General features: G+C 45.2%; 1 protein-coding gene across 3 annotated transcripts in view; it reads left to right on the top strand.

Annotated features, from left to right (window-relative positions):
* Positions 1 to 23,407, top strand: part of LOC137430407 (membrane metallo-endopeptidase-like 1) — a 159,941-nt gene extending 136,534 nt beyond the window's left edge. Inside the window, exons 23-24 of one of the 3 annotated variants that reach the window (XM_078780661.1) lie at positions 19,298 to 19,374; positions 19,998 to 23,407. In XM_078780661.1, coding sequence (XP_078636787.1) covers positions 19,298 to 19,374; positions 19,998 to 20,097 — 177 coding nt within the window. In that variant the 3' untranslated portion in view covers positions 20,098 to 23,407. Of the gene's footprint in view, positions 1 to 17,155; positions 17,289 to 19,297; positions 19,375 to 19,997 lie in introns of those variants that run through there. The other 2 variants (XR_010985050.2, XM_068121266.2) reach the window with 2 other exon arrangements.
* The last annotated feature ends 1,130 nt before the right edge of the window (positions 23,408 to 24,537 follow it).

Below are 24,537 nucleotides of genomic sequence, written 5' to 3'. Positions count from 1 at the left end.
TAGGGGAACCCGTGACAGGGGTCAACAGGGGTCAATTACCTTTTTTAAGATCAAATTTTTCTTATATTTACATTCTGGGTCACAGTATCCGACAGGAAGCATCAAAATTATTCAAAGTAGGCTCATTTTAAAGCTAAGAACATATCTGACGTGGTGATACCTAAAACAAATCAATATGTTAAAAAGTTTACACAATTTTGATCAAAAAGAATAATTTTTTGTCATTTTTTGGGTAAAAATTAACTTTTCTGGTCTACAATTCGTCTTCTAGGTAGATACCCCTTCGTTTCATTTTTCTGAAAGTTTCCAGCAAACTGCCCAAGATATGCAGCCTTAATGTATTATAAGTAAAACATTCTGGTATTTATGAAATTGAAACTATGAAAGGTCACTGACCTTTATTGTTTTCCCTTATTGTAACATAAATTGTAATAACCGTTACTGGGAATCCGGAATCGGTTTACCATCGGTTCGTCCGCTTTCGTGTAAGGGTTTAAATCGATACTGCTCCACAATGTCAAATACCTCAGGAGTCGAGGTCTGAGTCTTCTCCAGACTCTACATCATCAGGGATACAGTTCATACATGTAATGCCTGTACAACCTCCACATGCTGAGATACACTTGACACCATTCTTCTTGCAGTTGCACCGCCGGTTGCTGCAATCTCCAGCACAATTGCAGGTCGTGAACCGGAGCAGCTCCTCAGGAGCCATGGGGTCTACTGTTGGAACTGGCTCATAACCACGAACCCCTACCGTCCATCCATAGTCACTGGGGTCCAAAGACATGCTCTGCAGCAGCATCAATTCCCGGGTTTGGAGATAGGCACGGAGAGAATGCTGTGCAGCTGCACCCTCTGTTGGAGGTAGAGTCTCTGGTTTGATCAGCCTGGCCGCCGCCTTCCGCGAGAACATGTTGTATCGAATTGCACCCAAAGTAGTACCTGGTTCATGGTAAATGTGCTGGAAAATCGCAATACCAGCCCCGATCACCACGTCCTTAGTAGCCTGTACCTCAAGGAAGATGTCCATATGTTCATCAATGTCCCCTGCACAAAACCTGTCAAATAGAGGCGTTTTCCCGTGGCCCCCGATTGCAGAAACCGTATCACAACCGGTGAAGGCGTGAGTAAAGAGCAGGTACCGCCTCTGTCTTTCAGAGAGAGCTTCTCGGATCCTCCTGACATCGTAAGAGCCCTTCGATGTGGTTAAGAAAAGTGGATGGTTGGTGCTTGAGCTATGGTGTACCAGCATTATCAGCACGTCCGCGTCTTCCACCCGCACCTGAAAATAGAATAAGATATGAGCAAAGCGTCTTGAATTTTGCAAACACGGTGAACTTAACAATTGAAAAGTTATTTAACTATGCTACTCTTCTTTTCTGAGGATAAATGCACTTTCATAACAATGTGGCACATCAAAATACAATTGACGTTACAAAAATGACGATCATGTGTTTACTGATGCCCAGTGCAGCACAACATTTGCATTTGCCAAATTAAAAAAAAAAAATAACATTGCCTCTTCTTTTTTAAAATTTAACTCAGTTAATTAGTTTTATATGTGCCAATGTCAAGGTTTTTTTGTTTTGTTTTATCAACACAGAAACAAATCAAAAGTAATCGTAGTTGATGTAAGTAAAATACCTACACAAAATTTTACTGACCTCAACAGAGTCATCTGTAGCAGCAGCCAGCGCCGCTCTCACAATCGAAGTGTCAGCATCATTGTCACACTGCTCCACAGTGATCTGACATTTCCGGAATGTTGAAGAGAGGAGATGGATGAGCTCACTCTTGTTATGAGTGCTGTCCATGAACTTTGCCTTTGGTGTCAAATGTATCATATCCGGTCGAATCTGTAGATCACAGCAGGAGTTCTTGGTACGCCGGATGTGGTCGTGATCTTTTGGCGAGCTGTTATAGCCATCGAAGACAACAGTGATCTTCTGAGACCGACGGCCGAGACACTGCACGTAGCTCAGGTAACTGTCGGCAATCTCCTGCCAAGTCTGACCTTGTTCCCACTTCACCATGTAGAGAAGCCATCCGCCATCAACCACCAGACGAGCAGGCTTGGTCAGTGAGGTCAAGCGGATCGTTCAACTCCTTCAGGCTAGTCTTGGAAAAGCCTGCCTTGTTCGCCTTGTTCATTTTCTGATCTTTGTTGCTGAACAAGGACAAGGGGAAGGGAGTCAGCTCATACTTTAAGCTTGTCTCGACTGTCATATGCCGTTGGGCGAAAATTATCAGTCGGTTGAACAACTTGAGTGAGTTTAGGTGAATCTTCTTCTCATTGACGTTGGGAATCTTTCTGAGCGATGACAGGGCCTGTACCTTGAACTTCACCTGCATGGTCGATGTCACTGACTTTCCGTCCAGCTTTATCTGCATCTCCCTCCCTACTTCAGCCGCTCTCTCAGCATTGACTGTGTCATCTGCAGTGCTCGTGAATCCTGTTGAGAAGGATACAAGCAAATGCTTGTCTCGATCGTGGTCGAAGGGATTGTTCTCCTCCAACCACTTCAGGGCAAGTCCAATCGCTTCAGCGTCTCGCTTCATCCGAGTTTTGGCAAGGTCTTTGTGGAGTGGACCATGTTTCTTGGCACCTTCCTCCATGCGCTGGTTGACATCGGAGAAGTGGTTGAGGGTTTGTACCCAGCACTTGTGGCCAGAATCACTATTCCTCATCCTCCCTCTGCTCAAACCACCTTCTGACTTGGCCCCCTTCATCCGTTTCTGCTCGATACAGATGTCACACCAGGTGCCAGACCAATCATGGCAAGAGTAACGGACAACGTGATTCCCGTGAGCAGTGAAACTTTCGAAGGTCTCCTTGTATCTAGGCGAAGTTTCGAGTTGCTTCATCAGCTGACAATACAGCCGTGCGCCCTTGGCGTATTGATGATGCCCCGCAGCTGAAAAGGTGTCCAGCATCCTGGTAACAATGCAGGACAGGTGCCCGTCGTGGTCTGCAAGTCGTTCAGTTTTAATGAAGATCTTGATGACATCGACCATGTAGTAATACTGCACCCAGAGTGCAGGCGTTCTTCCTCCCTCGGCGAGTCTTTTGAAAGTTTCTTCAAACTTCTGTTCAAACACTGCAACCATTGGCGCTGTGTGTCTGGCACCCATCTTCCCATCAGCTACCATCTTCATGAAGGTCCTCATTTCACTAAGCTCCTCCTCAGTGAAGGCGTGTTTCATGACGTGCTGACAGATGGATGCATATATCAGGAGGTGAGCGCGGATCGCCTTGTCAAAACACCCTCCATTCAGGATGTGGTCGGCCGTCGTACTCCCTGGATAGATCAGCTGGAGCAACTCTAGGAGCCCAGAATCAGCCATGATATTACCCAAGGACCCGAGGTATGACTTTAGCAGATGAAACCCACCCAACCTGAGGAGAGAGAAGAGAAAATAGAAATAAATAGTTATAATTACAGAATTCATTCAATATTCAGACCTGCAAAAACATATGATGGCTAATTCTCAGTTTAGTAATGCTCGATTCTGTGCCCACACAGGAGTCGGGGTGTTTAAACTTAAAATTTTAACACCTAAAGTACTTTACACCAAAATACTTTTAAACCAACAGTTGATTACACCAAAACTGATTAAACCTTACATAACCTAACCTAACCGTACCTAACATTACCTAACCTAACTATGCACCTCCCCCCCCCCCCCCCCCCCACCCCCACACGCACACACACAGTGCCCTCACCTTGGAATGATGGGTAGATTCGCCTGCTTTATGATATCCACAGCCTTGAGCCAGATTGGGAGATCGAAGGTCACTATGGCGACTTTGTCCCCGGAGAGCCGCATGCACTCTTTGAGAGTGGTGAAGATGGTCCTGTGGTCATTAGGGTCACCTTCGATGACCGGGAGGAAGTCGACCTGCGTGCTCTGCTTGGCATTATCTGCATGGATTCTCTTCATCCAGCCATTCCAGTTGGAGTGCTGGAACTCGGGATCTTGGGCTTTGATCACCCACCCTGCTGCCCAGAGCGTGTCTCCCGGAGAGAGGAGTGGCTTGTCTTGTGTCACGGAGGAGGAGAGCTCAGCGATAGGAAGAAACGTGATGGCGTTTATCCCTGTCTGTTTCCTGTTTGTGAATGGAAGAATCTTCACTTCAGCTGCCTTCAGGATCTTAGCCTTGTCGAGTGCCTTCAACTTCACCCTGTTGACACCTGCTGTCGTTCGATCATCTGCAGAAGGTGGCGCCGGAGAGGTGACTTTAATCAAACCCATTGAATGAAAGGGAGTGTTCCCGTAAATAGAAGCAATGTTCAAATCTATATTGTCTCCAACAAATTGAGTGATTGCACAGATTGAGCTTGTATCCCCAACCTCCATGGAGACCACCTGATCGTCACTCTGTATTTCACTTTCACCGGCTGTCACTGCAACTGATACATCCTCAAGTGCAATGTCGACCTCTACCTTCATCATCTATCTGATCATCAGTTTCTTCAATAATGGTACCAAGAGCGCCAGAAGCATCAGAGATGCCAACTCCATTCGTGTCATTGAGGAAGCAGTATTTGTAACTTTGTGTCTCTGCGTAAGACTCAGTGTACCCCAACCGGTGTAACTTGTTGAGCATCCACTTTGACCCAAATATATGGTCCAGTTGTATGGCAAGCCCTATCTGGTATGGCAATACCCCTGACCGAGGCCGATAGGCCTTTATGAAGTTCTGTCCCCAAATGGCTACTCTTTTGTCTGTCTTCACTATCGATCTCAAGAACATCTGAAGGCTCTCAGGAACAAGTGCCAGCTGAGTAGGGATATCGGTCATACTGTGTGCAGTGGGATATAACTTTGGGTGTAGATCAATAGTGGCGAGGTCGTTGCAAATGAACTTTAGTGCAGTCTTTATGATCTGAGTCTTCTCATCTCCTAACTGAACATTAACATGATGCTCTCGCAGAATGTTGCTGGTCTTATCTTTCAAACAGAGCACATCTGCCCTCCTCTCCTGTGACGCGAAATACAGTGTGTCATGGTATTTCTCTTGGAGCTTCTTCTTTAGCCAATTCTTCGAATATGCGAGGCTCTGATCTGGTGACTGATCAAACTGCTGCAGCTTTCTGTGGACTTGGTCAAGTGTCATCACCCCGTGCTCGAGTTCAGAGTCTAACCATTCGCAGAGCTCATAGAATACAGCCGCTCGCTCCTCATCCGCTTTCCTTCCTACCTGAGGATAAAAGATTGTTATAATTAATAACTTTCAAGTACCAGAGTTTGATAATATGCCTCAACTTTGAATGATTGAATTTGAATTCGCCTCACTGAGTAAGAATCATACTTTTAGATCACTTACATCTTTAGTCTTGGAGTAGTGACCACCTGTCTCGAATAGAACTTTGCAGCGCAAATGATACAGGGCTACGAAGTCGTTGATCCCTTCCAGGCGGCCAGTGACTTCAGTGCCCCCAATCGTCCTTGCGACCCTGTGCTGTCTTCAGCAAGCTTGTCTTCAGTCCATCCGCGGTCAAATTGTCAGGAACTCGGTATCTCTTTCGAGCAGTCTCTGTAAGGGAGTGGAGAGTGGCTCAATACCAGTTCATGCGATCCCATCCCATGCAAAATGTGAATACTTCTAATAATAACTGTATTGATTCGTCACTATCCATCACATACCCATCACATAACTACCCATCACTACCCATCACATACAATGTCATCAGTTAGACCGATTTATGCTTATTACTCTGCATAAAATTGTTACACCCTTCAATCTAACCTGGATGATTTGGGAAGAGATGAGCGGGCTGGTTGCAAAGAATGCATACATTTTTGTACAGAAGCTGAACGGAACGTGGACTCGAAGAACTGCATGCAGTAGATGCACTGAACCCAGAGAAAATGTGTCGTCTCTTCATCTGTGCTGACTCTTTCTCCTTCCCTGCTGCCCCTGCAATAAATCAAATGTGAATTATTTTAGAAGTTTGTTCACATGAAATATCACCCGTATTTAAACAATAATGTTCAGGTCAGTAAATAATTATTCCCTGCCTAGTAAAACAGGTCGCACTTACGAGTTGACTTCATGGTGACCTTGACAGACATGTTGTACAAATCACGTTTACACTCGAAGTGGTTTACACTCTCAGTCTTCCGACATTCCATGCCTCCTTCATGCACTCCAAAATTGTAGCATTTCCAACCGCTTCTGCATACGTCAACAGAGTAGGGTAGCCTTTATGAGTTGCCTGTGCGAGCTTCTGAGCTGGCGTCTCCGGGCCTTCACAGATGAAGCAATTGAGCGGAGGTGCAGGAATAATGTCTACGTCCATACTGCTAGCCTGTACTGCCCTACAAAGGAAAAATCTAGGGTTAAAAAATTAGGGTAAAAATAATAATAATAATAACCACCTTTAGAGGCCATTTTTCCCCGCGAAGCGGGGGTTGGCCTTTTTCGGGAACTGTGGTTGTTGTTGTTTTTCGGTCCCCTTTTTGAAGCAATGTTTTACGGCCGAATGCCCTTCCTGACGCCAACCCTTTTTGCCGCCTTTAACGACAAACAGAGAATTACCAGTGAGCTGGTACTCAATTAGCCGACCTCGGAAGGATGACAGGCTGAGTCAACCCCCCTGGCGTTAATTCAGCGATCGACGGGGATTCGAACCCAGGATCCTAGGATCCTAAGCCGGCACCCTAGCCGCTAGCCCAACACCAGGTTAAAAAATTAGGGTAACAAAATAAAAATACCTGTAACGGTTATTACAATTTATGTTACAATAAGGGAAAACAATAAAGGTCAGTGACCTTTCATAGTTTCAATTTTATAAATACCAGAATGTTTTACTTAAAAAACATTAAGGTTGCATATCTTGGGCAGTTTGCTGGAAACTTTCAGAAAAATGAAACGAAGGGGTATCTACCTAGAAGACGAATTGTAGACCAGAAAAGTTAATTTTTACCCAAAAAATGACAAAAAATTTTTTTTTTTTGCTCAAAATTGTGTAAACTTTTTAACATATTGATTTGTTTTAGGTATCACCATGTCAGATATGTTCTTAGCTTTAAAATGAGCCTACTTTTAATAATTTTGATGCTTCCTGTCGGATACTGTGACCCAGAATGTAAATATAAGAAAAATTTCATCTTAAAAAAGGGAATTGACCCCTGTTGACCCCTGTCACGGGTTCCCCTAGGCGACTTGAATTTAAACTTTTTGAAATGTGTTAGTGGACACCCTTACAAACACATTGGTGAAGAAATTTCTTGGTAAGGAATTTGTTCCCAGATTTTTGCAATATTCAATGACTAGAAGGACTTCGCACGACGGAGGATGCCCAGTCGGCGACTGGCTTTGGAGGCCAGATTTTAAATGTGGTTTTCCCAGGAAAGATCATGGCAGATAGTGAGACCCAAAAGCTTGAGTGACAGAACTTCTTGGAGAGGATTATTCAGAAAGTGGATGGGAGGGTTGTCCAGTCGGTCTTTTCGGAGAGACATCGTAAGAGTGTGACATTTGTCAGGATTGAAAGACATGTTCCACTTGTTTGCCCAGTCTGTGATTTTGTCCAGGTCTGCAGAGGGTGAGGAGGCTGCAGACTGCCGATCTGAGGGATGAGGAATGGAGCGACAGAGAGTAGAGTCATCAGCAAAGAGATAGAGAGGATTTTCAAAAGAGTCAGAGAGATCATTGATGAAGACCAGAAAAAGCACAGGCCCCAGAACACTGCCTTGGGGAACTCCAGCCTGAACAGGAAGAGGAGATGAGAGAAACTCATTCAGGGCCACATGTTGACTACGACTAGAGAGGAAGTCCGCCAGCCATGCGTGGAGATTTCCATGGATACCAAAGGAGGAGAGTTTGGTGAGCAGAGCGGGGTGCCAGACCGTATCGAAGGCACGTGATATGTCAAGGGAGACAGCTCTAATTTCCTGTTTGGCATTGAGGACCTCCATCCATTGTTGAGAAAGCAGAAGCAGCATGTCCAGAGTAGAGTAACCAGGTCTGAAACCAAATTGATGATCAGAGATCAAGCCATTGGAGAAGAGGAAAGATTTCATATCCGAAGCAATGATGGATTCCATGACTTTGCTCATAATTGCGAGAAGGCTGATTGGTCTGTAGTTGCTAGGATCTGTTTTTGCACCTTTTTGTGCAAAGCGGTGATGTTGGCTGATTTCCAAGCAGATGGCAGATGACCTTGAGCAAAAGAGAGGGTGAAGAGAACAGAGAGAGGGAGTGAAAGAGCGGAAGAACAGGATTTTAGGACCCGTGGGCTGATGCCATCAGGTCCAGTTGCAGAATCAGAGTCGAGGGTTGACAGAAACTTTTCCACCTTGTCAGGAGGAAAGGACACAGAGTCCAGGAGCAGCTGGGTACGACTGGGTACGGTGGGTACAGAGAGGGATGGGTTTGGGACACAAGATTTAGAGGCAAACACAGAGTTGAGGCATTCAGCTTTTTCACGTGCGGATTCAGACGTGTAGCTGTTTGAGGTGAGGGAGGGGATGGAGGGGGAACAAACACCAGAAACAGATTTGACCAAACGCCACCAGGATTTGGAAGAGGGAGACAGATAAGAGAGTTCGGTCTTGAGAACGGAGAGATATTGTTTCCTGGCTCTCCTGAGGGTGGACACACACTTGTTTCGGGCTTTGTGAAAGAAAATGAGATTTCCTTCCGTTGGATTTGCTTTCCATGAGACTAAAGCAAGTTGTTTCTGGGCAACAGCCTCACCACAAGATTCCATGCACCATGGATGGGAGGAAGGGTATGACGACTGAAGACGAGATGGGATAAATCTGTGCATGAGAGAGAGCAATTTACTTTCGAAGAATTCCCAGGATGAGTTGATGTCAGAGGCGGTAGAGATGGGAGACCAGTACAGATGATTGATGGCTGCTTGAACACCGTGCCAGATGGCCTGAGTGAAATGCCAGACTCGTCAACGCTGAGGAGGCTCTCTGAGAATGGTCAGAGAGATGTCCACTTTAACAAGCACATGATCAGATGAGCCGAATGGAGCAGAAGAAGAGCAGCAGACATTTTCAGGGAAGTTAGTCATAACCAAGTCCAGAAGAGAAGATGCTCCGTTGACTAAGATCCGGGTCGGGAAATTGACAGGTTGTGTCAGTCCCAGTGAGTCACAGAAGTCCTTTGCTGAAGAGCCATTGGTGGTGACAAAGGTACCCACACCCAGCCAACTGGCATGGTGACAATTGAAATCACAACATATGAGGAAAAGAGAGTTGGGATGGGAAGATAGAAGTTGGTCCATATTATCAGACAGCGAGATGTAGATGGAGTCATCACTGTTTGGTGGACAAGATGGGAGCGAAGGGGAAGCCGTAGCCAAAGGTATTCCTGGGGGTGAGGTGGAGAGAGGGCAGTGCAGGGCGAGTGAGGAAGAGAGTTTTTTTATAAAGATAGCAACCCCACCTCCAGGACGAGGCTCAGGTCTATCATACCGGAGGAGGGAGTAACCTGGGAGAGATACCAAGGAATCAGAGACATCATGAAGGAGGAAAGTTTCTGTTAAGCATATCACGTCTGATTTGTCAGAAGCAACCTTTATGGAGAGATCAGTCAAGTTTGAGCGAAGGCCCCGGATGTTTGAGTTCCAGACCGTTAATGTAGAGGAAGGGGGAGAATCGGATACAGAACAGGGTGGGGAGGGGTAGGGTAAGATGTGGAAGAGGAGGAAGTGGTAGGGAGAGCTGTTCAATGTGTGTCAGAGATTTCAGAATAGCTTGGAGAAAGGGAAGAATGGGGCGGACAAAATGTTTGATGGTGATTGGGTGAGGCACAGTGAGGTGTTATTTTAGGAGGTGGAAGAGCGAGGCAGAAGGTTGGGGGAGATGAAGGTCAAAGTTGGAAGGGGGAAGAAGCGGGGAGGACGCCTTTGAGGAGGTGATGGGGAAATACATGGTGTATTTCTCGGGGGGTCTTGGGGTAATTTGAACCATACTAAAAATTAAATATTGTTGTTTTTAGAGTCTAGGAGGGGAGGAGCGAGGGAGAGTCTTGGAGGGGAGGGGTGTGGGGGGAGTTTAGGAGGGAAGGGGCAAGGGGGGAGATTTGAAAGAGATGGGTGATGGGGAAGATTTGGAGGGGATGGGCATGAGGGAAGATTTGAAAGAGATGGGTGATGGGGAAGATTTGGAGGGAAGGGGCAAGGGGGTAGATTTGGAGGGGAGGGGTGATGGGGAAGTTTTGGAGGGAAGGGGTGATGGGGAAGATTTGGAGGGGAGGGGCAAGGGGGAAGATTTGAAAGGGATGGGTGATGGGGAAGATTTGGAGGGGAGGGGCAAGGGGGAATATTTGAAAGAGATGGGTGATGGGGAAGATTTGGAGGGGAGGGGCATGGGTGTAGATTTGGAGGGGAGGGGTGATGGGGAAGTTTTGGAGGGAAGGGGTGATGGGGAAGTTTTGGAGGGGAGGGGTGAGATTGGATTTTAGAAAGTGTACGATTAATGGGAAACAAAAATTTATTGCAAAATGAGTTTCTTGTGACCTTCGAGTCAAAAATAAGTTTGAGGACGCTGAAGGAGGGGTGGCATGCAGGAGAGTTTCGGGAATGTAGAAAAGAGGAACTGTAAGAGATGGAATTTTTTTTTTGGAATGAATAGATTTGGTGAGCAAGTCGAAAGCATCCTTTTATAGAAGAAGAAGAAAAAGGTGTTATAATATACGACAGAATACAGTTCTTCAGGGGAAAGTTTAAACATTTTTAAATTGAGCAGTGAAAACTATCTGGGGAAATGGAAAATGGAAATGGGGGTGAAACACGTGATCGAAGAACGAACGAACAAATAAGAACAACGAATAAGAACAGAGAAGGAAATATTTTTTGGGGTTTTTTGTTTTTTTATTGAGATTTTAAACAAGGAAGTATGGGGTGAAAGACTGGGACAAAAACAGAGAACGAAAGTAATTGCAGCGCAATCGATGGACCGCTGAGAGAAAAACAAAGCCTCAAGATCGGACACGTGAGCCTACTAGGCCTCAAAATACGCGACACGAATTAAGCGACGATTTTGTATACATGTATGAAAAATTAACACCGAGAATCTTACTAAAGACACACGATCGGTACACACACCGAAGGATAGATACAGTTTCGACAAAAACACAATTGTGGAAAAATTACTTAACTTCGAAAGCGTGAGCGCATGGACAGCTTCGACATCACCTTCGACTTCGACATCACTTCGAAAAATCTTCTCACCACATCTGACACCACGCATGGACAGACTCTCTTGAAAATCCTCTCTATCTCTTTGCTGATGACTCTACTCTCTGTCGCTCCTTCCTTATCCCTCAGATCGGCAGTCTGCAGCCTCCTCACTCTCTGCAGACCTGGACAAAATCACAGACTGGGCAAACAAGTGGAACATGTCTTTCAATCCTGACAAATCTCACACTCTTACGATGTCTCTCCGAAAAGACCAACTGGACAACCCTCCCATCCACTTTCTGAATAATCCTCTCCAAGAAGTTCTGTCACTCAAGCTTTTGGGTCTCACTATCTGCCATGATCTTTCCTGGGAAAAACACATTTCAATTCTGGCCTGCAAAGCCAGTCGCCGACTGGGCATCCTCCGTCGTGCGAAGTCCTTCCTTGGCACACCTGAGCTCCTCACCACATACAAGGCTTTCATCCGCAGCTCAATGGAATTCTGCTCTCCCCTCTGGGCTGGTGCTCCTGCCTCACACCTAGCTCGTCTTCACGCTGTTGAAACCAAAGCATTCAGAATCATTGGAATCTCCCGCGATGACGCTAACTCCGAGGGCCTTTCACTCACTCACCGCAGGCAGGTTGGTGGTCTTTCCGTCTTCTACCGACTCCTCTCCGGCCTTGCCCCCCCCCCCCCCCCAGCTCTCTCTGGGCTCTGTCCGCCAAATATTCCTACAGGTCACACAAGATCTGCCTGCAACCCTCTTATGGTTAAACTGCCAAAATCAAGACTCTCTGCTCACATTCACTCCTTCATTCCTCTTTTCTCCTGCCTCTGGAACAAACTCCCTCACTCTCTTCAATCCCACTCCTCCCTCCAGGTCTTTAAAACAGCTGTTCACCACCATCTAAAACCTTGATCTTTTCTACTCCCGCTAATTTCAACCCAAATCCACTTTTTTGAAATACCAACTTCTTTCCTGGAAGTCCTTGGTGTCCTTGTGTTTTATACTTCTCCCACCCCCCACCCCCTTCCCACGCCTCCTCCCCCCAAGCCCTCTCCCTCCCACACATCTCCCGATGTCCCTGCTCTCAAATGTTGTGTTTGTGTGCTTCCCCTTCTCTCCCCATCTTGTCTGCCGCTCCCTCTTTTTATATATTTTGTTTGTCTGTTTGATTTGTTTGTGTGATAAATGTTAGCTCTTTCACGAGCCTCGATTCTGTCTGCAAAAAAAATAAAAAATAAAAATCTCTTTTCTTCCCCCATCCAAAACCTTGATCTTTTCTACACCCGCTAATTCACCCCAGATACACTTCTTCTTTTTTTTTTTTTTCCTTTTTTTTGGAAATTCCAACTTCTTTCCTTAAAGTCCTTGCAGTGTTGATATGTTTGAAACCTCTACCACCTCCCCCCAAGCCCACCCCCTCCCACATTTCTCTCGGTGTCTTGCTCTCAAATGTTGTGTTTGTGTCCTTCCCCCTCTCTCCCCATCTTGTGTCCCGCTCCCCTTATTTTGTGTTTTATGTGTCGGTTGACTTTTTGTGTGATTAATGTTAGCTCTTTCACGAGCCTCAATCTGGTATACAAAAAAAAAGAAAAAAAAAGCCACCTCCCTCAATATAATACCCTCAGATGCATATTATCTGATCCCAGAGCATTATCTGCTCTTCGACTTCCTAGCTGTTCCTTTACTTCCTCCACTCCGATCTGGATCTTCTGTAAAAGCTCTTCCTCATCTCCTTGATAGGACAGGCAATCTCCCTCTCAGCTATTGGCAATTCCCCTCACTGTTCTTGTGTAAAGGTTTAATAGTCAAGTACCGTGGTTCCCAACCTGGAGGCCATGGCCCCCTGGGGGGCCATGGTGTATTTCTCGGGGGGGCCATGGGGTAATTTGAACCATACTAAAAATTACATATTGTTGTTTTTATTTTATTTTATTGTTTTGACTTTGATATTGCTTTGTTTTTTTCTTTACCCTTAAATTACCCTTAAAGCCAGATCCTGAATTTTTCAAGCGGCATGAAAGAAATTTAAAACGACAGAAGTTGGATGAGGGAGGTGCTTTTCAACAACAAAATGTAGCAACTGTCCAGGCTTCTTATGAAGTTTCTCTTGAAATTGCAAAGAAGAAAAAACCACTCGATTGGGGAGACACTCATCAAGCCTTGTACCCTCCTCATTGTCGAACGGGTTCTCGGCAAGGCAGAGGCTCACAAAGTTGAGCAGGTGTCTTTATCGAATAACAGTGCAGCGTTGTATCCGTGACATCTCGGAAGATGTGAAACAACAGATCATCAATGAGATTAAGGCGGCGCCTTTCGGCTTGTTTTCTTTTCAACTTGATGAATCAACCGATGTTAGTTCCTGCTCCCCACTACTGGCATTCGTTCGCTATGTCAAGGGAGATGATATCAAGGAAGAATTCTTGGTCTGCATTTCCCTGGATACAACAACAAAAGCAAATGACGTCATGGAAAAAATGAAGTTGTTCTTCGATGCGGGAGGAATTCAGTGGGAGAATGTATGCGGTGTCTGTATTGACGGTGCTCCTGCCATGCTTGGTTCCAAATCCGGATTCCAAGCAAAAATGAAGATGCTGGCACAACAAGCGAAAGGAACCCACTGTATGATTCATCGCTACGCCCTGGCTTGAAAGACTCTCCCTCTCTCATTGAAGAAAGTTCTTGAAGTCGTAATCAAGATTGTTAACTGCATCAATGCAGGAGCTCTCAACACCCGAATGTTCAAGGAGCTGTGCAAAGACATGAACGCGGAACATGAAACGTTGCTGTACTAAACTGATATATGCTGGCTTTTGAAAGGGAATGTTCTGAACCGCGTCTTTGAACTTCATGCGGAAGTCAAACATTTATTGAATCTTCAAGGGAAACATGACCTCCTGCAGCATTACAACGAAGAATTGTGGAACGAACGACTTCCTTATCTTGCTGACATTTTCGAGCAGCAGAATCAGCTGAACCTCAAGCTCCAAGGAAGAGCGACTAATGTTATTCTTTTCCACCATCATCTCAGAGGATTTGTTGCAAAGCTCCAAAACTGGTGCAGGAAAGTGAACACAGGAAACATTGCTATGTTCGAAAGAATGTCTGAATTGCAAGACAGCATGGGAAAAGAGCTTGATTCCGTGCTGAAAAATGACATTCTTGAGCATCTGCAGTCACTGGAGCTAGAATCCCAAAAGTATTTTCCTGATTTAGACGACAATGAGGCAAAAATTGTGAGGAATCCTTTTCTGCCAATCTTTGCATGGAGAGCATGCCGGAGGCAATGCAAGATGAATTGCTGGATCTCCGAAACTATTCATTTGCCAAAGATACATAAAAAGAGAAGAGCTTGACAGAGCTTTGGGTGGGAATGGGTCGCTACCCTAATATCAGCCAGATAGCTATCCGGGTACTTCTGCCATTCTCGTCTACCTATCTCTGCGAAGTGGGATTTTCCATGCTGTTGAATATCAAATCGAAACAGCGTAATCGGCTTCAAGTGGAAGATGACTTCCTCTGTGCCCTGACTGTGACTCAACCACGGCTACCCCAATTGGTAGCTAAAATGCAATTTCAGCCATCCCACTGAGTTTTTAATTCACTTTTACGGCGCATGCACCGCAACCCTAGTTTTGATTACCTGAGTTTCTTTTTGTGAGATTATAACACTGCGTTAAATACAGACACAACAGAGGTTTTTAGTTTTCACATATTCTTGACTTGGAACCTTTTCATATTGTTTTCTTGTGTGACAGTTCTATTTTGTGCTGTCCATAGTGTTGCTTCTGATGATATTAAAATCTCATATCAAACATGCATCATTTGAGCAACGTTGCTTTGTTTGCTTCTTCCAAAAACGATGTAGTTGGGAGCCAGTAAGGAACAGAAAAAAACTATGGAACTAAATGTTCATGTTGGCTACTTGGAATTCTTCATTTTCTGTGTAATAATTTACCAATTCTCATTCAAAAAAATAGGCAATTAAAGGAAAAAACACCTCTCAGAATGCACCACAGAGCATCTGGAAATCAAAAAATTTCTGGGGGGCATGCCCCCAGACCCCCCGAGCCTGCTTACACGCGCTCCGCCGCTCGACCCTAACGAAAGGGAGGGGGGTGCTGGGGATGTGCCCTGGGAGCCATCTTGAATATCGCCAGAGTGCCAGGAATTTATTTTTTGTTAACATCTCAAATGTGTAATCGGACCATAAAAGGAAGCTAAAAAAGTTGGTTTGGTAGAGTCCTGGGGGGGGGGGGGGGGGTGAGGGGTGCACGGATACCCTCCGTAGATACTCCCCTATAAGGAGAATACCTGTTTAATAATCCTGCCATCTTGCTTTCCTCACGAACCACTCTCCCTGTGCTATTCCTCAATGGGCCCACACTTTGCTGTTATGTTAAATATCTACATCCTTTTAATCTTCCCTTTTGACTTGCTGAGTTATTTTATGAACAGCATGTTATACAGACCTTAAATGTACGTAGAGGAGACTTAATAATCCCTGTTACTCTCATCAACAGTCTGATAACAGTCTGACAAGATGGAAAAGTGCCCTTGGAAAAACAGAAGGCACCAATACCGTCGAAAAAAACCTCCTTCAGAGGCCATGTTTCCCCGCAGAGCAGGGGTTGGCCTTTTTCGGGCACCGTGGTCCCCTTTTTGAAGCAATGTTTTATGGCCGGATGCCCTTCCTGCAGCCAACCCTGTTAGTCACCTCTTGCGACACACAGGGAATCCGGCCATACCGTAGCCAAGTTATGAATCGTTCCTGTCGTAATGTGCAAGGGTACCGCATCAGTGGGGGCAACCAAGCCTCAGTAATGATGAAACCATGTCACATGACACAACCATGTACATGCCACACCAGCAGGTGGAATGCTGTCTTAACCAGTGCAGACAAGACAAACGATAACCCTACTCTGTGATAATCAACTCTACAACAGGGAAGTAAACACAGCTCTGAGGTCCGCATCACCTGTTTCCTCCCCTCGAGACACTGCTGTGAGTCGGCAGGTGGTCAGGATGAACAAGCACTGAGAGCAACAGAAGGTGAGAATGGTGTAATCCTGAAGGGGTATTGAAAGGGTTGCAGAGTCTTGGTACCAGGTGAAGACCACAAACATGAATGGTGTGTGGAAGAAGCTCTGCCCCCAGTTTGTGCATGACCTCCAGGGCTTCAAGGAGATTGAGGAAGAAGTGAATGGCAAGATTGTCCAGTTGGGCAGGCAACTTGAGCTGGAGATGGATGCAGATGATGTCCAGCAGCTGCTCGAGTCCCATTTCCAGCCACTCAGTAACGAGGACTTCATGGAACTGGAGGCCCAAAAGGTGTCAGAGGAAGCTAGAGGAGATGAGGAGGTCCACGATATTCCCAAGAGGTTCACCATCAAGGGCATGGCTGAAACTTTAAGCCTTATTGAGAAGGCCATGGCTATGTTTGAGACTGAAGACCCTAACCGTGTCAGGTTCCCCACAGTGGTGAGAACCATCACCGATGTCCTCAGCTCTTACATGGTGATGTATTATGAGAAGACGAGGGTCTCTATGCAGTCTTCCTTGGACAGATTTTTCAAGAAGGTGGAAAGGGAGGCAGCACCATCAACTTCACGTGCAGAGGATCCAGATGGTCCAGTGTCAGGGCTAGTGCCATATACTTCTGCAGGCATGCCACAGCCTCCTCTCCCATCAGCCTCATCTCCAGCATCACCATTGCCACCTTCGTCATCCTCTTCCAATTAGTGCTATTTAACAGTCACGGGAATGACCAATAATTTTTTTTTAGTTACCCTAGAGGTGTGTATTTTCTTTTAGTTTTATGTTATTTATTTGTTATTCTTCAGATGGACATTACACTGGAGTTACCCAAAATCTGAAGTACTTACTCTCAAAATTTGGGGCCTCTTGGTGCTATGGTTCGGCCACCACCAGGGAACTCAGTCGGGCAGTGAGGCCTAGATTCTCAGCAGTCTCCCCAGATATCATGTTCTCCTGCTTCAGGTTGACCAGCTCGCATGGAGCTATTACGGACCTCCCGTTGAATTCCAGGGAAAGATGTGAAGAAGCAAGTGGCTGAATGATATGGTAAGAGTAGGTTCTCAGGGTTATGCAAGTGTGCATTACATCCATTGTCTGAATACATCTTATCATCAAATGGGAAGCAAGAGGTGATGACTTTCACATATGCTGCTACTTACAAGGATGTACAAGGAAGGTTGGTATTGTTACGGATCCATCACTTCCGCCTTTGTTGTTATTATAGTGCGTATCAAAAAAAAAAAGGGTAATCCGAATTCAAGGGGTTAATATGCAACGGTTATTTATTTTGACAATTTACATGTGGTTTACTAATTAAGAGGAGATCCTCAGCTTTCCATTGATACCTTCCATGCATCATTGCTGTCACACATGACTGAGTACATGGTCATTGAAAATGACAAGTTCATGTCGCATTCTTACAAGTTTGGCTAATCGATGCGAGTCAGGATAATTGGTGCAAAATGAACGTGAGATGTGAACTTTTCTCAGGAATGATTGGCCTTTATGCACCCACACCTTCAACATGTCCACCTGCCCTGCATTTCGTCAAGATCACGGGGAGGAGTCACGAACACCTTGTTCTTTAAATGTCCCCAAAGAAAATAATCACATGGTGTGAGGTCAGGTGAACTTGGCAGCCATTCCACTGCATGGTTGAGGGCGATGACTCGGTCTCCAAAGAGTTCCCTCAGTCGATCTCGGACAGCGATAAGTCGAAGTGCGGGGGCGCCGGCTTGGGCCCACCAGAGATATCTGAAGACACCACGAACCTGTCGCTCAAAGTTCTCCTCCAGCTGCGGTGAAACTTCATCATTGATCATCTGCAGATACCTGTTACCATTGACATTCCTTTGAAAGAAAAATGGTCCGATCACCTGACCACTTCCACAAAGTCCCAACCAAGCAGTCCACTTTTGTCGATTCATGTTGGTGTCAAAATTAAATTCCGGGGGTTGTCCTGTCGATGCATATTCAAGAACATTATGGGTATTGACCTTGCCGTCCATGGCGAAAGCAACTTCGTCGCCGATAACAAGATACCGCAGGAAATTGACATCTGCTTCGCAACGTGCTATCAACCATCCGGCAAGCACCAGCCTCCTGGCAAAATCCCCTGGCGTAGGTTGATGCCGGATGTGAATCCGATATGGATGTTGGTGGAGGTCCAGTGTTGTGATTCGGTTGAATGTTGCCCCCTCCAGGTTGAACCCCCTCGAGCACGTTTGGGACATGTTGGGACGACAAATTGCGAAGATGGTCCCTCCAATAGCCAATCTGGATGAATTGGAACGTGCATTACATCGGGAATGGAACAACCTGCCACAGCAACGCATACGACGGCTTACAGGGTCTATGAGACGTAGGGTTGAGTCAGTGATCCGATCACGTGGGTCTTACACACGTTATTGACGCAAAGATCGCTAGAGGTCTTCTCAGAACAATGACTGTACGTTAGAAAACATAAACGTCATCCACACTGTCCGTGATGGACCTATAGCTCCATACTTAAATTGAGGTGAAAATATGCCTAAAATTCCCAAAAAATTTCACCTTAAATTATTCAGAATAAAATATTGAAAACGGCATGATTGTTATGTTTTTATGTGACCATAATATCACTTCTCCAGAAAATATAGCAATATCATGGGTATATTACACTGTTTTGACGACAACAAACTTGTAATGTGCGAGGTTGTAAAAAAACGAGGGGGGTGCTTAACTTAATTCTTTGTGTATAGAAGGATGCTATTCGGCCCAAGCCTGCGCTGCACCAACCCTGAACTTGTGCACCAGTCACCCTTAAACTCCCACCTTGCACACAAAGCTACTGGGAATGAGGATCAGTGGCCGATGCTCACTCCCGGCGTGAATATGCGATACGTAGATGTCTCCTGAGGACAGCACGCATCTCCATGATTGTGGCATGTCGGAATTAAAACTTATCGGCAGATTAAAATCCCTCTGGACTCCTCGACTGTAGAATAGACATGTAATTTGTGAATACAATAATAGGAAAGATATTCTGTAGAATCCTGTTCGCCACTTTACTCAACAGGAAGTGTCTGTAAAATCTTCTGACACCTTGGTTTTATTTGTGCACAGGTATGGTGCGGTGACTATCGACCTGAGTATGCCAACAATGCCATTAAAACCGATGAACACAGCCCTGGACGCTTCCGGTGAGTGACTTCTGCCAGCAACCCTCTTCTGCTGAAACTGCCAAAATCAAGACTCTGTTCACCTGCACTCTTTCTTTCCTCTTTTCTCCCGCCTCTGGAAAAAAATTCCCTCACTCTCTTAAATCCCACTCCTCCCTCCAGGTCTTCAAAATAGCTGTTCACCACCATCTCTTATCTTCCCCCATCCAAAACCTTGATCTTTTCTACCCCCGTTAATTCACGCCAGATCCACTTTTCTGAAATACCGATTTCTTTCCTGGAAGTCCAATCAGTGTCCATGTGTTTTATACCTCTCCCACTCCCCCCCCCCCCCCCCTTCCTTCCTATGCCTCGTCACCCGAAGCCTTCTCCCTCCCACAGATCTCCCGATGTCCCTGCTCTCGAATGTTGTACTTGTGTGCTTCCCCCTCTCTCCCCATCTTGTCTCCCGCTCCATTTATTATGTCTTATGTGTCTGTTTTTTTTTGTCATTTATGTTCGCTCTTACACGAGCCTCGATCTTGTAAAGAAAAAAAAAATTGAAATATCTTTTAATTGTGACTTTTTATGCATTAATTTTGAATATTTGCTGATTTTGTGTATTGATAACCGTTCACAATTCCTACCTTTTCTCTCATCCACAGCGTAATCGGAACTTTGCAGAACTTTGAAGAATTCGCAAAGGCTTTTGGCTGCCCTTCGAGCAGTTACATGAACCCAAAACACAAATGTCGGGTGTGGTAACCCGCCAGGACTTTCGCAAGATATGAAACAGCGACTGGGAAATGGTGTCACAAATGAGCATTTCCCACCACCGAGGAGATCCGCATTTCTCCTTTCGGATTATCTTTATTTCAACAAATCTGCCAATAACACCTGTGTTGCTGTGCAAAAGAGTAATTTCCTCGCGGTGCGGATTTCATCGTGCAACAGGTGTTTCCTAAAGATAGAATACATCACTTTAAAGATACGTTACAAATTAGCGTTTCCACTTTGTGGATTATGTGCCTTACACAGTACGTTTCGATATTCCTTCAATGGGATAGGATTACAAACTTTGAACAGCTTTAAAAAACATTATTTTGCTAATTTTGGTGGTAATTGTTCACCACCATCTCTTGTCTTCCCCCATCCAAACCCTTTATCTTTTCTTCCCCCTGTTAATTCATCCCAGATCCACTTTTTTTAAATTCCGACTTCTTTCCTGGAAGTCTGAGCAGTGTCAATGTGTTTTTTTTTCCCCTCTCCCACCCGCCACCCCGCACCTTCCCGTGCCTCCTCCCCCCAAGCCCTCTCCCTCCCACAGATCTCCCGATGTCCCTGCCCTCAAATGTTGTACTTGTGTGCTTCCCTCTCTCTCCCCATCTTGTCTCCCGCTCCCTTTATCATATGTTTTGTGTGTCAGTTTGTCGTTTTGTGATTAATGTTTGCTCTTACACGAGCCTCGATGTTGTACACACAAATAGACTACTCAAAGAACATCACATGGTGAAGGTTTCGGATGATGCGTGAGACACTCGCTTGGAATTTCCACTTTTTAGCCAAAAGAGTTTCAAAGAAGTCTGTGTGGGTACACAAGGAAGGAGAACACAGTAATACGTGGATTTTAAATATCTGGATATTTAATGCTTTCCATCACGTAATTTCACCTTGTCGATCCATAACCAGAAACGAGTGACATAAACGTGACAACAAACGAACAGGTTGATAGTTCCCCAATTCTTCTCTGGATCATTTCTTAACTAACGTAGTTACATTTTCTACTCTCCAATCCTCCAGTACCTGTCCTGACTCCAGTGAGCTATTGAAGATATCCGTTAACATCTCGCTTGCCTGCTCAGCCACCTCCCTCAATACTCTCAGATGCATATTATCTGATCCCAGAGCATTATCTACTCTTAGACTTCCAAGCTGTTCCTTTACTTCCTCCACTCCGACCTGGATCTTCTGTAAAAGCTCTTCCCCGTCTCTTTGATAGGATAGGCAATCTCCCTCTCAGCTATTGGCATTTCCCCTGACTGTTCTTGTGTAAAGGTTTAATAGTCTAGTACCGTGGTTCCCAACCTGGGGGCCATGGTGTATTTCTCGGGGGCCATCGGGTAATTTGAACCATACTAAAAATTAAAAAAAAAAATTTATTTTATTGTTTTGACTTTGATATTGCTTTGTTTTTTTCCTTACCCTTAAATTACCCTTAAAGCAGGATCCCAAATTTTTCAAGCGGCATGAAAGAAATTTAAAGCGACAGAAGTTGGATGAGAGAGAAGCTTTTCAATAACAAAATGTAGCAACTGTCCAGGCTTCTTATGAAGTTTCTCTTGAAATTGCAAAGAAGAAAAAACCCCACTCGATTGGGGAGACACTCATCAAGCCTTGTCCCCTCCACATTGTCGAACGGGTTCTCGGCAAGGCAGAGGCTCACAAAGTTGAACAGGTGTCTTTATCGAATAACAGTGCAGCGTTGTATCCGTGACATCTCGGAAGATGTGAAACAACAGATCATCAATGAGATTAAGGCGGTGCCTTTCGGCTTGTTTTCTTTTCAACTTGATGAATCGACCGATGTTAGTTCCTGCTCCCAGCTACTGGCATTCGTTCGCTATGTCAAGGGAGATGATATCAAGGAAGAATTCTTGTTCTGCAGTGCCCTGGATACAACAACAAAAGCTAACGACGTCATGGAAAAAATGAAGTTGTTCTTCGATGCGGGAGGAATTCAGTGGGAGAATGTATGCGGTGTCTGTATTGAGGGTGCTCCTGCCATGCTTAGTTCCAAATCCGGATTCCAAGCAAAAATGAAGATGCTGGCACCACAAGCGAAAGGAACCCCCACTGTATGATTCATCGCTACGCCCTGGCTTGCAAGACTCTCCCTCTCTCATTGAAGAAAGTTCTTGAAGTCGTAATCAAGATTGTTAACTGCATCAATGCAGGAGCTCTCAACACCCGAATGTTCAAGGAGCTGTGCAAAGACATGAACGCGGAACATGAAACATTGCTGTACTATACTGCTATATGCTGGCTTTTGAAAGGGAATGTTCTGAACCGCGTCTTTGAACTTCGTGTGGAAGTCAAACATTTCTTGAATCTTCAAGGGAAACATGACCTCCTGCAGCATTACAACGAAGAATTGTGGAACGAACGACTTCCTTATCTTGCTGGCATTTTCGAGCAGCAGAATCAGCTGAACCTCAAGCTCCAAGGAAGAGCGACTAATATTATTCTTTTCCACCATCATCTCAGAGGATTTGTTGCCAAGCTCCAAAACTGGTGCAGGAAAGTGAACACAGGAAACATTGCTATGTTCGAAAGAATGTCTGAATTGCAAGACAGCATGGGAAAAGAGCTTGATCCTGTGCTGAAAAATGACATTCTTGAGCATCTGCAGTCACTGGAGCTAGAATTTCATAAGTATTTTCCTGATTCAGACGACAATGAGGGAAAAATTGTGAGGGATCCTTTTTCCTTCAACCTTTGCATGGAGAGCATGCCGGACGGAGGCAATGCAAGATGAATTCCTGGATCTCCGAAACTATTCATTTGCCAAAGATACATTCAAAGAGAAGAGCTTGATGGAGTTTTGGGTGGGAATGGGTCGCGACCCTAATATCAGCCAGATAGCTATCCGGGTGCTTCTGCCATTCTCGTCTACCTATCTCTGCGAAGTGGGATTTTCCACGCTGTTCAATATCAAATTGAAACAGCGTAATCGGCTCCACATGGAAGATGACCTCCGCTGTGCCCTGACTGTGACTCATCCACGGCTACCCCAATTGGTAGCTAAAATACAATTTCAGCCATCCCACTGAGTTTTTAATTCACTTTTACGGCGCATGCACCGCGTCCCTAGTTTTGATTACCTGAGTTGTTGTCAAATTGAGTTTCTCTTTGTGAGATTATAACACGCTGCGTTAAATACAGACACAACAGAGGTTTTTAGTTTTCACATGTTCTTGATTTGGAACCTTTTCATATTGTTTTCTTGTGTGACAGTTCTATTTTATGCTGTCCATAGTGTTGCTTCTGATGATATTAAAATCTCATATCAAACATGCATCATTTGAGCGACGTTGCTTTGTCTGCTTCTTCCAAAAACGATGTAGTTGGGAGCCAGTAAGGAACAGAAAAAAACGATGGCACTATATGTTCATGTTGGATGCTTGGAATTCCTCATTTTCTGTGTTATAATTTACCAATTCTCATTCAAAAAAATAGGCAATTAAAGGAAAAAACACCTCTCAGAATGCACCACCGAGCATCTGGAAATCAAAAAATTCCTGGGGGGCATGCCCCAGACCCTCCTAGCCTGCTTGCATGTGCTCCGCCGCTCGACCCTCACGAAAGGGGGGTTGCTGGGGATGTGCTCTGGGAGCCATCTTGAATATCGCCAGAGTGCCGGGATTTTTTTTTGTTAACATATCAAATGTGTAATCGGACCATAAAAGGAAGCTAAAAAAGTTGGTTTGGTAGAGTCCTGGGGGGTGGGGGCTGGGGGGGTGCACGGATACCCTCCGTAGATACTCCCCTATAAGGAGAATACCTGTTTAATAATCCTGCCATCTTGCTTTCCTCACGAACCACTCTCCCTGTGCTATTCCTCAATGGGCCCACACTTTGCTGTGATGTTAAATATCTACCTCCTTTTCATCTTCCCTTTTGACTTGCCGAGTTATTTTATGAACAGCATGTTATACAGACCTTAAATGCGGGTAGAGGAGATTTAATAATCCCTGTTACTCTCATCAACAGTTTGATAACAGTCTGCCAAGATGGAAAAGTGCCCTTGGAAAAACAGAAGGCACCAATACCGTAGCCAAGTTATAAATCGTTCCTGTCGTAATGCGCAAGGGTACCGCATCAGTGGGGGCAACCAAGCCTCAGCAATGATGAAACCATGTCACATGACACAACCATGTACATGCCACACCAGCAGGTGGAATGCTGTCTTAACCAGTGCAGACGAGACAAACGATAACCCTACTCTGTGGTAATCAACTCGACAACAGGGAAGTAAAACACAGCTCTGAGGCCCGCATCACCTGTTTCCTCCCCTCGAGACATTGCTGTGAGTACGCAGGTGGGCAGGATGAACAAGCACTTAGGGCAACAGAAGGTGAGAATGGTGTAATCCTGAAGGGGTATTGAAAGAGTTGCAGAGTCTTGGTACCAGGTGAAGGCCACAAA

Source organism: Myxine glutinosa, chromosome 6 (assembly GCF_964187855.1).
Source record: "Myxine glutinosa chromosome 6, kmMyxGlut1.1, whole genome shotgun sequence".
Lineage (NCBI taxonomy): Eukaryota > Metazoa > Chordata > Myxini > Myxiniformes > Myxinidae > Myxine > Myxine glutinosa.
The sequence above is the reverse complement of the archived record's forward strand: the minus strand, read 5'-3'. Positions and strand labels throughout refer to the sequence as shown.